Source organism: Hirundo rustica, chromosome 22 (assembly GCF_015227805.2).
Source record: "Hirundo rustica isolate bHirRus1 chromosome 22, bHirRus1.pri.v3, whole genome shotgun sequence".
NCBI classification, from domain to species: domain Eukaryota; kingdom Metazoa; phylum Chordata; class Aves; order Passeriformes; family Hirundinidae; genus Hirundo; species Hirundo rustica.
Genome location: NC_053471.1, coordinates 6,013,114 through 6,022,568, shown reverse-complemented (window position 1 = coordinate 6,022,568; position 9,455 = coordinate 6,013,114). Strand labels below are relative to the sequence as shown.

Below are 9,455 nucleotides of genomic sequence, written 5' to 3'. Positions count from 1 at the left end.
ACCTTTCCCTCATCCCAACCTTTCCCTCATCCCAGCCTTTCCCTCATCCCAACCTTTCCCTCATCCCAACCTTTCCCTCATCCCAACCTTTCCCTCATCCCAGCCTTTCCCCAGATCTCCCCTCCTCCCTTCCCAGGCTGTCCCAGCTTCCTGCAGGAATTCTCCCCCGTTTTTCCCCCCGAACACGCACCGGGATTTGTTTTTCCAGAGTTTTATTCCCACCAATCCCCCTTTGTACACGATACAAACCTTCCTATACACTGTATAAACCCCGTTATATGTATGACATATTAAACAAAATCCCAAATAACTCCAAATCCGTGGATTCAAACACCTCTGGATCCATTCCCTGCTGGATTTTTTTTTTTTTTTTTTCCGGGATGTTCTCGCTGCTCCTGTGTTTAAAATTCCCTTTTTTTGGGTTTTGTTTTTGGGTTTTTTTGAGGAGTTAGTAGCTGATATTTGGAGGGAAAATTGCTCCTGGATGATTAAAAAAATTCCATTTTTGTTTTTTCTGGAATTTCCAAGGAAATATTCCCAATTCAGCAAAAGGACACTCGGGGCTCCTCCCAGAAATTCCAGAGGTTGGGATTTGCTCCCTAAAAATTGGTTCTCCGGATTTGCGGGAAACCAATTGGAGAGGGGAAATCCATTTCAGGAAATGTGGATTCAGCTGCCACTTGATCCTGGTTTTAGACTCAGTTCCAACACTTGATCCTGGTTTTAGAGCTCAGCTTCACACTTAAACCCTGATCACTCCAAAACCTGGGGATTTTAAACCTTGATAAAAGTAAAATTCTTTTTTTTTTTCCATAAAATACGGAGGAATTTAAAACCTTTAAAGAGGCAAAGTTAATCTGAAAATATGAAGGGACTTTCAACTTCACAGAAGTAAAATTCGTTTCAAAATTTTGGGGATTTTGACCCTTTAAAGGAGTAAAATCCTATTTTTTATTTTTTTTTAATATGGGGGAATTCTAAACCTTTATAGGAATAAAATTCTTTTTTTTTTCATAAAATGTTTTGGGAATTTTAAACCTTTAAAGGGAGCAAAATCCTATTTTTTTTTTCCATAAACGCCCCCAAAATCCCAGGATTGGGTTGATAATTCCCGTTCTCCTCTTCCCAGGAGCTCCCAAGGATTTTCTCTTCCCTGAACCATCCCGGTTTTCAGTCTGCTCCCAGGATTTCCATGATTTTCCAGCTGGAAACTCATTCTCAGAGGATTTTCGAAGATGCTCGGCAAAGATTTGCCCAAAAGGGCAAAAAAAAAAAAAAAAGAAAAAAAACCACGCAAAATTCCCTCAGGAATTCTCCCAAATTCCAATGGAGATCCCTGAGTTAATTAAAGCTCCTAATTAACTCCTGATGAAGCAAAACCAGCCTGAATTAATCCCAGCGCTCCTTCGGATCCACGGGCTCAGAAATGCAGGAACAGCCCAAAAACTGGGAGTCAGTTTTTGATGAGGCTGGAATTGGGATCCATCTGCTCCTCCTGGATGGGAATCCGACAGCTCCTGTCCTCTGGAAAACAGGGAATCGTTCCGGGAATCACTCCAGGGATCATCCCAGGAATTATTTCAGGGATCATTCCAGGGATCATTCCAGAATCATTCCAGGAATCATCCCAGGGATCATTCCAGGGATCATCCCAGGGATCATTCCAGAATCATTCCAAGGATCATTCCAAGGATCATCCCAGGGATCATCCCAGAATCATTCCAGGGATCATTCCAGAATCATTCCAAGGATCATTCCAGGGATCATCCCAGGGATCAGGGGAGAGGCAGGAGCAGGGATTTTCCTGCTTTTGGGGGGATTTGGGCTCAGTTCTTGGCTTTCCCGGTGACCCAGGGAATGCCGAATGCAGGGATCAGGGAGAATCCAGCTGGACACGACCCTGGGGATGGACAGGAGGCAGCTGCCACTAAATCCCGGGTTTAGACTCAGTTTTGCCACCAAATCCCGATTTCAGAGCTCAGTTTTGCCACTAAATCCTGGGTTTAGACTCAGCTTTGCCATTTCCTGTTTTATTTATCCCATAAAAAATTGAACTCCCTGGATTTTATTTCCCTTTTTTTTTTTTTTTTTTTTTTAAATCCCATAAAAAAGAGAACTCACTGTGCTGGATGCTCCTCCCAGACCCATTCCTGGTTTTTTTCCGGGCTGCCTGGAGGATCAGGAGCAGGATGGAAATTCCACTCACCATCAGCAGGATCAGGCACAGCAGGAGCAGGGATAAAGAACCTGGGATTCCAAAGGAAAAGTTCCCTTAAAAAAAAAAAAAATACCAAAAAACCCCAAGATTCTTGGTTCTGGTTGGAAAGTTCCAGATTACAGAGGGAGAATCCACACCAGGGAAATTCTGGAATGTTGTGGGAAACGCAGGAAGGGCTTTGGAAAAAGTGGGATCCCAGGAAAGCAGTTTTACATGGAAACCAAGCAGGTGGGAATTGGAAATTCTGGGAAGTTCGGTGAAATCCAGGTTTGGCTTCTGAGAAAATGGGATTTCAGCTCCCAGGAAAGCAGCTGTACGTGGAAACCAAGCAGCTGGAAATGTGGGAAAAATCTGTGTAAAATCCACAAAGGGATTCACAGAGATCGGGAATTCCCTTCCCAGGAAAGCAGCTCCAGCTGGTAATCCCTGCCCAGCTGGAAATGTGGGATCCTGGAATGTGTACAATCCACAAAGGGATTCAGAGAAATCGGGAATTCCCTTCCCAGGAAAGCAGCTCCAGCTGGAAATGTGGGAAAAATCTGTGTAAAATCCACAAAGGGATTCAGAGAAATTGGGAATTCCCTTCCCAGGAAAGCAGCTGGAAATGTGGGATCCTGGAATGTGTAAAATCCACAAAGGGATTCAGAGAAATTGGGAATTCCCTTCCCAGGAAAGCAGCTCCAGCTGGAAATGTGGGATCCTGGAATGTGTCAAATCCAGAAAAGGAATCAGAGTGATCAGGAATTCCCTTCCCAGGAGAGCAGCTGGAAATGTGGGATCCTGGAATGTGTCAAATCCACAAAGGGAATCAGAGAAATCGGGAATTCCCTTCCCAGGAAAGCAGCTCCAGCTGGAAATGTGGGATCCTGGAATGTGTCAAATCCACAAAGGGAATCAGAGAAATCGGGAATTCCCTTCCCAGGAAAGCAGCTCCAGCTGGAAATGTGGGAAAAATCTGTGTAAAATCCACAAAGGGATTCAGAGAGATCAGGAATTCCCTTCCCAGGAAAGCAGCTGGAAATGTGGGATCCTGGAACGTGTCAAATCCACAAAGGGATTCAGAGAGATCAGGAATTCCCTTCCCAGGAAAGCAGCTCCAGCTGGAAATGTGGGATCCTGGAATGTGTCAAATCCACAAAGGGATTCAGAGAGATCAGGAATTCCCTTCCCAGGAAAGCAGCTCCAGCTGGATTCCCTGCCCACTCTCCGTACCCCAGCCCGGCTCCGCGGCGCTGCCGGGATCCCCACAAACCGCCGGGATCTCCCCGGGGCCGGACGCTCTGGAGCTGTTCTCCGGGAATTCCGTGGGAAAGGGATCCCTGTTCTCTGGGAATTCCGTGGAGAAGGGACCCCTGTTCTCCGGGAATTCCGTGGGAAAGGGAGGCAGGCCGTGGCTGCTGCACAGGGCATCCGCTGTCGCCGTTCCAGCTTGGAGCGTGCTCTTCCCAAAAACGCTGCAGCTGGAAAAGAAATCCCGGAGGGTTTTCCAACAATCCCAACCCTTATTTTATCCCCACAAATTTAGGATTTGCCAACCCACGGGAATGGGAGGAATTGTCGGGGAAACAAACAAACAAACAAACAAACATTCCTGGATTTTTCCCAGAGTGGATTTTGGCACGGGAATTTTGTGCTCGTTAACCCCAGGAAAAATAATAAATCCAAGAGTTTTGAATAAAAAATCCCTTTGGGATCCTAAGAACCCCCAAGGATGGGATTCAGGGGGCTTAAATCCAGGTTTATTCTGATTTATTTCTCCAGATTTGGGCTCTTCCTGGAAAAATGAAACCCCATCCCAGTGCTGCTCTGAGCAGGTTGTTCCCTAAAATGGGATTTTTTTCCCCCCCAAATGGATTTTTTTTCCCCAAAAAAAGGATTTTTCCTCCCAAAAGAGGATCCCTACTTGGTCCAAGGCTGGCAGTTCTCATTCCTTCCTCTGGAGAAAGTCCCGTCAGGACACGGGGAGCACTCTGGGAAAAAATGGGATCGAAAGGCCGGATTGCAGGGAATTCCAGCTGGCACATCCCAACTCACCAATTCCCAAGGGAATTCCAACCCCAACTCACCCCTTCCCAAGGGAATTCCAAATCCAGTTCCCATGGGAATTCCAAATCTAAACTCACCAATTCCCATGGGATTCCAAATCCACTTCCCAAGGCAATTCCAAATCCCATCTCACTGATTCCCAAGGGAATTCCCATCCCCATGCCCCTTTCCCAAGGGAACTCCTATCCCAGTGCCCCTTTCCCCAGGGAATTCCCATCCCCGTGCCCCTTTCCCCATGGGAATTCCCACCCCAGTGCCCCCTTCCCAAGGGAATTCCCACCCCAGTGCCCCTTTCCCAGGGAATTCCCACCCCAGTGCCCCCTTCCCAAGGAATTCCCATCCCAACTCTTCCCAGGGAATTCCCATCCCAGTGCCCCTTTCCCATGGGAATTCCAAATCCCAACTCTTCCCAGGGAATTCCCATCCCAACTCTTCCCAGGGAATTCCCATCCCAGTGCCCCTTTCCCATGGAATTCCCACCCCAGTGCCCTTTTCCCAAGGAATTCCCATCCCAACTCTTCCCAGGGAATTCCCATATCCCCGTGCCCCTTTCCCATGGGAATTCCCATATCCCCGTGCCCATTTCCCATGGAATTCCCATATCCCCGTGCCCCTTTTCCCATGGAATTCCCACCCCAGTGCCCCTTTCCCCAGGGAATTCCCACCCCAGTGCCCTCTCCCGGGGCCCCCAGCCGCACTCACGGCTCCCGCTGGGAATTCTGGCGGGAATTCCGTCGGGCTGGAATCCCGCCTGGCACACGCACACCCTGTCCGAGGTTCTCTCACACGGCTTCACCTCCGCGCTGCCCCTCCCTGGCGCTCGTTAATTAACAGCAATTCATTAATGAACAACATCAATTAACGCCCCGGCCTTTGGGGGTTTTCCCACCTAGAAGCCGCAGGGTTCACCGATTTAACAATTCGTAATTAAACAATTCCACGAGATGGTGGGGGTTTTTTTCCCACCGAAATTCCCTCCAAAATTTTATCCCAAAAAAGTAGGATTTTTTTTTCCCCTCAAAAATGCCCCCAAAAGGGACTTTTTTTTTTCCCAAAATGGTATTTTTTCCCCAAAAAAATGCATCCAAAAAGGGATTTCTCCACCAAAAATGGAGATTTTTTTTCCCCTCAAAGATGCCCCAAAACAGGGAATTTTTTTCCCCCAAAATAGGGAATTTTTTCCCCCCAGAGGGATGTTTTTCCCCCCAAAAGGCCCCAAACCCGGGATCATTTCCCCCAAAATTCGGGGCATTTTGTTACCCCTCCAAAACCCGGGATTATTTTCCCACAAAATGCCTCCAAAAAAGAGATTTTTTTTCCCCTCAAAAATTATTTTGCCCCAAAAAATGAGATTTTTTTACCCCCAAACCCAGGATTTTTTCCCCAAAAAAGCGATTTTTCCCCCAGATGCCCCAAACCCGGGATTTTTTCCCAGAAACGAGATTTTTTCCCCCAAATCCCAGCACTCACAGGTTTGGCAGATGGTGCAGCTGCGGCAGAAGCCGTGGTGGTGCTGGGAGCTGAAATATCCGTCCTGGCACGGCGAGCACACGGTGTCGGCCGAGGCCGTGCAGCGACTGCGCATCCTCTCCCCTAAAAACACCCCGAAATCCGGGATTAATGGGGTCCTGAGGGGAAAAATCCCGAATTTCATCCTCTGGGATCGGTGTGTCCTGGCACGGGGAGCGACTGCGCATCCTCTCCCCTGAAAACACCCCGAAATCCGGGATTAATGGGGTCCTGAGGGGAAAAATCCCGATTTTCATCCTCTGGGATCAATGTGTCCTGGCACGGGGAGCGACTGCGCATCCTCTCCCCTAAAAACACCCCAGAAATCAGGATCCACTGGGATCCTGAGGGGAAAAATCCTGAATTTCATCCTCTGGGATCAATGTGTCCTGGTACAGGGTATGACTCTGCATCTTCTCCTCTAAAAACGCCCCGAAATCTGGGATTAATGAGATCCTGAGGGGAAAAATCCTCAATTTCATCCTTTGGGATCGGTGTGTCCTGTCACGGGGAGCGACTGCGCATCCTCTCCCCTAAAAACACCCCGAAATTTGGGATTAATGAGATCCTGAGGGGAAAAATCCTCAATTTCATCCTTTGGGATCGGTATGTCCTGGCACAGGGAATGACTCTGCATCTTCTCCCCTAAAAACACCCCAAAATTTGGGATTCAGTGGGATCCTGAGAGGAAAAAATCCTAATTTTATCCTTTGGGATCAATGTGTCCTGGCACAGGGAATGACTCTGCATCTTCTCCTCTAAAAACACCCCGAAATCCGGGATTAATGGGATCCTGAGGGGAAAAATCCTCAATTTCATCCTTTGGGATCGGTGTGTCCTGGCACAGGGAATGACTCTGCATCTTCTCCTCTAAAAACACCCCAAAATCTGGGATTAATGGGATCCTGAGGGGAAAAATCCTCAATTTCATCCTTTGGGATCGGTGTGTCCTGTCACGGGGAGCGACTGCGCATCCTCTCCCCTAAAAACACCCCGAAATTTGGGATTCAGTGGGATGCTGAGGGGAAAAATCCTGAATTTCATCCTCTGGGATCGGTATGTCCTGGCACAGGGAATGACTCTGCACCTTCTCCCCTAAAAACACCCCGAAATGCGGGATTAATGGGATCCTGAGGGGAAAAATCCTCATTTTTATCCTTTGGGATCAATGTGTCTTGGTACGGGGAGCAACTGCGCATCCTCTCCCCTAAAAACACCCCGAAATTTGGGATTCAGTGGGATCCTGAAGAAAAAAATGCTAAATTTCGTCCTTTGGAAAGTCTGTCCTGGCACAGGGAGCGACTGCACATCCTCTCCCCAAAAAACGCCCCCAAAATCGGGATTCACTGGGATGCTGAGGGGAATAATCCCAATTTTCACCCTTTGGGATCGGTGTGTCCTGGCACGGGGAACGACTCTGCATTCTCTCCCCTAAAAACACCCCCAGATTTGGGAATCCTTGATCTCCCTGAAGGGAAAAACGCTAAACTCCATCCTCTGGGATCAAAACGCCACGTCCCGGCCCAGGGAGCGACTCCGCATCTTCTCCCCGAAAAAACACTCTGAATTTTGGGATTCACAGACATTTCACAAAAAAAAAAAAAAAAAACAACAACCCCCAGATCTACCACCAAGGATGAAATTAGAAATTCCACTAAAAATTAGATATTTCGCTGAGAAATACATCTCCCCCTGGGAAAGAGACGGCGGTTCCCGGCTGTCCCAGCCCCGGCGGGCACTCACTCATCGGGAATGCGGCGGGCACTCACTCACCGGGGGCACGGCGGGCACTCACTCACCGGGAATGCGGCGGGCACTCACTCACCGGGAATGCGGCGGGCACTCACCGGGAACGCGGCGGGCACTCACTCACCGGGAACGCGGCGGGCACTCACTCACCGGGACCGCGGCGGGCACTCACTCACCGGGACCGCGGCGGGCACTCACTCACCGGGACCGCGGCGGGCACTCACTCACCGGGAATGCGGCGGGCACTCACCGGGAACGCGGCGGGCACTCACTCACCGGGAATGCGGCGGGCACTCACTCACCGGGAATGCGGCGGGCACTCACTCACCGGGACCGCGGCGGGCACTCACTCACCGGGAATGCGGCGGGCACTCACTCACCGGGGCCGCGGCGGGCACTCACTCACCGGGACCGCGGCGGGCACTCACTCACCGGGAATGCGGCGGGCACTCACTCACCGGGAATGCGGCGGGCACTCACTCACCGGGACCGCGGCGGGCACTCACTCACCGGGGCCGCGGCGGGCACTCACTCACCGGGACCGCGGCGGGCACTCACCGGGGGCGCAGTCGCTGCAGCACTTCTCATGGAACCGGTACTGCTTCTCCCCGCACTCCAGAGCCAGGAAGCCGGGAATGGGCAGGGCCAGGAGGAGGCAGAGAGCGGGAGGACTCCAGGGAACGCCTGGCAGCGCCATGTCCCCGCGCCGCTGCCCTCGGGCCGCCGTGAGGGCCCGCCGTGAGGGCCCGCCGTGAGGGCCCGCCGTGAGGGCTCGCCGTGAGGGCTCGCCGTGAGGGCTCGCCGTGAGGGCTCGCCGTGAGGGCTCGCCGTGAGGGACCGCCGTGAGGGCCCGCCGTGAGGGCCCGCCGTGAGGGCTCGCCGTGAGGGCCCGCCGTGAGGGCTCGCCGTGAGGGCTCGCCGTGAGGGCTCGCCGTGAGGGTTCGCCGTGAGGGCCCGCCGTGAGGGCCCGCCGTGAGGGCTCGCCGTGAGGGTTCGCCGTGAGGGTTCGCCGTGAGGGCTCGCCGTGAGGGACCGCCGTGAGGGCTCGCCGTGAGGGCCCGCCGCGGGCACGGCTCCGGGCGGGGACCTGTGAGGGAAATTCCTGCTTCCTCCACGCCCCTTCCCGCTCCCGCTTCGGGGTTTTTGGGCAGGAAGAGGAAATGCTGAGCTTGAGAAGGGGTTGAGAGGTAAAAAGAGCCCTCAGAGGAGGGGGATCCCCGTGGGAATGGCTGGGAAAAAACTCCGTTTTTATCGGGATGGAGCGCGGTGAGGCTGCGCTGGCTGAGGCGGGGAGAGAGCGGGAGTTGCGGAATTTCATTTTCCAGGCTGCTGGAGTTGGAGCCAGGAGCTCAGTTTTAGGTGTTGAAGTTTTAGGAGAGCTTCCCCCGAATCCATAAAATCGTGGGAATTAAGGAATTTTATTTCCCAGCCCGTTAGAATTGGATCCAGGATCTCAATTTTAGGTGTTTCAGCGCCCTGGAATTCCAGCTTTACCTTCGCTGACTCCAGAAAATAGTGGGAATTAGAGATTCCGTGCTCATGTTGTCCCAAAATTGATTTAGGGTGGTGTTGGCAAGATCTCTTGAGAAATAAATTACAATTATTAGCTTGTTTTACTGGATTTTTTTGTGTTTAAACTCATTTTATAGGAGATGATCCATGGAATTTATTCCTCTTATTTCCCCCCTTAAAAGCAGCAGAAGTTCCAAAGCATGGAAAGAAATATTTAATGGAAAACCAAAATAAAATATGGAGATAAAAACCTTTTATCCAAGGAATTTAATAAAAACGTCGAATAAAGAGCAGGAAAAGGGAAAGAGGGACAGCAACTCCTGTATTTACATTATATTAAGAATAAATTTAATCAAATAGAACATCTCCGATTTTCAGGAATTCTTTCCCAAAGAGGGGTTTTTCCCAGGAAAGATGGAAG

General features: G+C 50.7%; 1 protein-coding gene across 1 annotated transcript; it reads right to left on the bottom strand.

Annotated features, from left to right (window-relative positions):
- Window positions 1–227: 227 nt before the first annotated feature.
- Window positions 228–8,840, bottom strand: TNFRSF4 (TNF receptor superfamily member 4). Its single transcript, XM_040084879.1, has 7 exons — window positions 8,081–8,840; window positions 5,735–5,857; window positions 4,967–5,083; window positions 4,122–4,188; window positions 3,431–3,678; window positions 2,122–2,247; window positions 228–1,524 (listed from the first exon to the last, which is right to left on the bottom strand). The coding sequence occupies exons 1-7, from the start codon at window positions 8,838–8,840 to the stop codon at window positions 1,454–1,456; spliced, it is 1,512 nt and encodes a 503-aa protein (XP_039940813.1). The 3' UTR covers window positions 228–1,453.
- Between the last annotated feature and the right edge of the window lie 615 nt (window positions 8,841–9,455).

Excerpts from the sequence above, each read along its gene's own strand:
- TNFRSF4 (XM_040084879.1), bottom strand. The coding sequence starts at position 8,840 with ATGAAATTCCGCAACTCCCGCTCTCTCCCCGCCTCAGCCAGCGCAGCC. Across the intron at positions 5,858-8,080 it reads CTGCAGCGACTGCGCCCCCG|GGGAGAGGATGCGCAGTCGC; the intron begins GTGAGTGCCCGC and ends GGGTGTTTTTAG. Across the intron at positions 4,189-4,966 it reads CAGAATTCCCAGCGGGAGCC|AGTGCTCCCCGTGTCCTGAC; the intron begins GTGAGTGCGGCT and ends ATTTTTTCCCAG.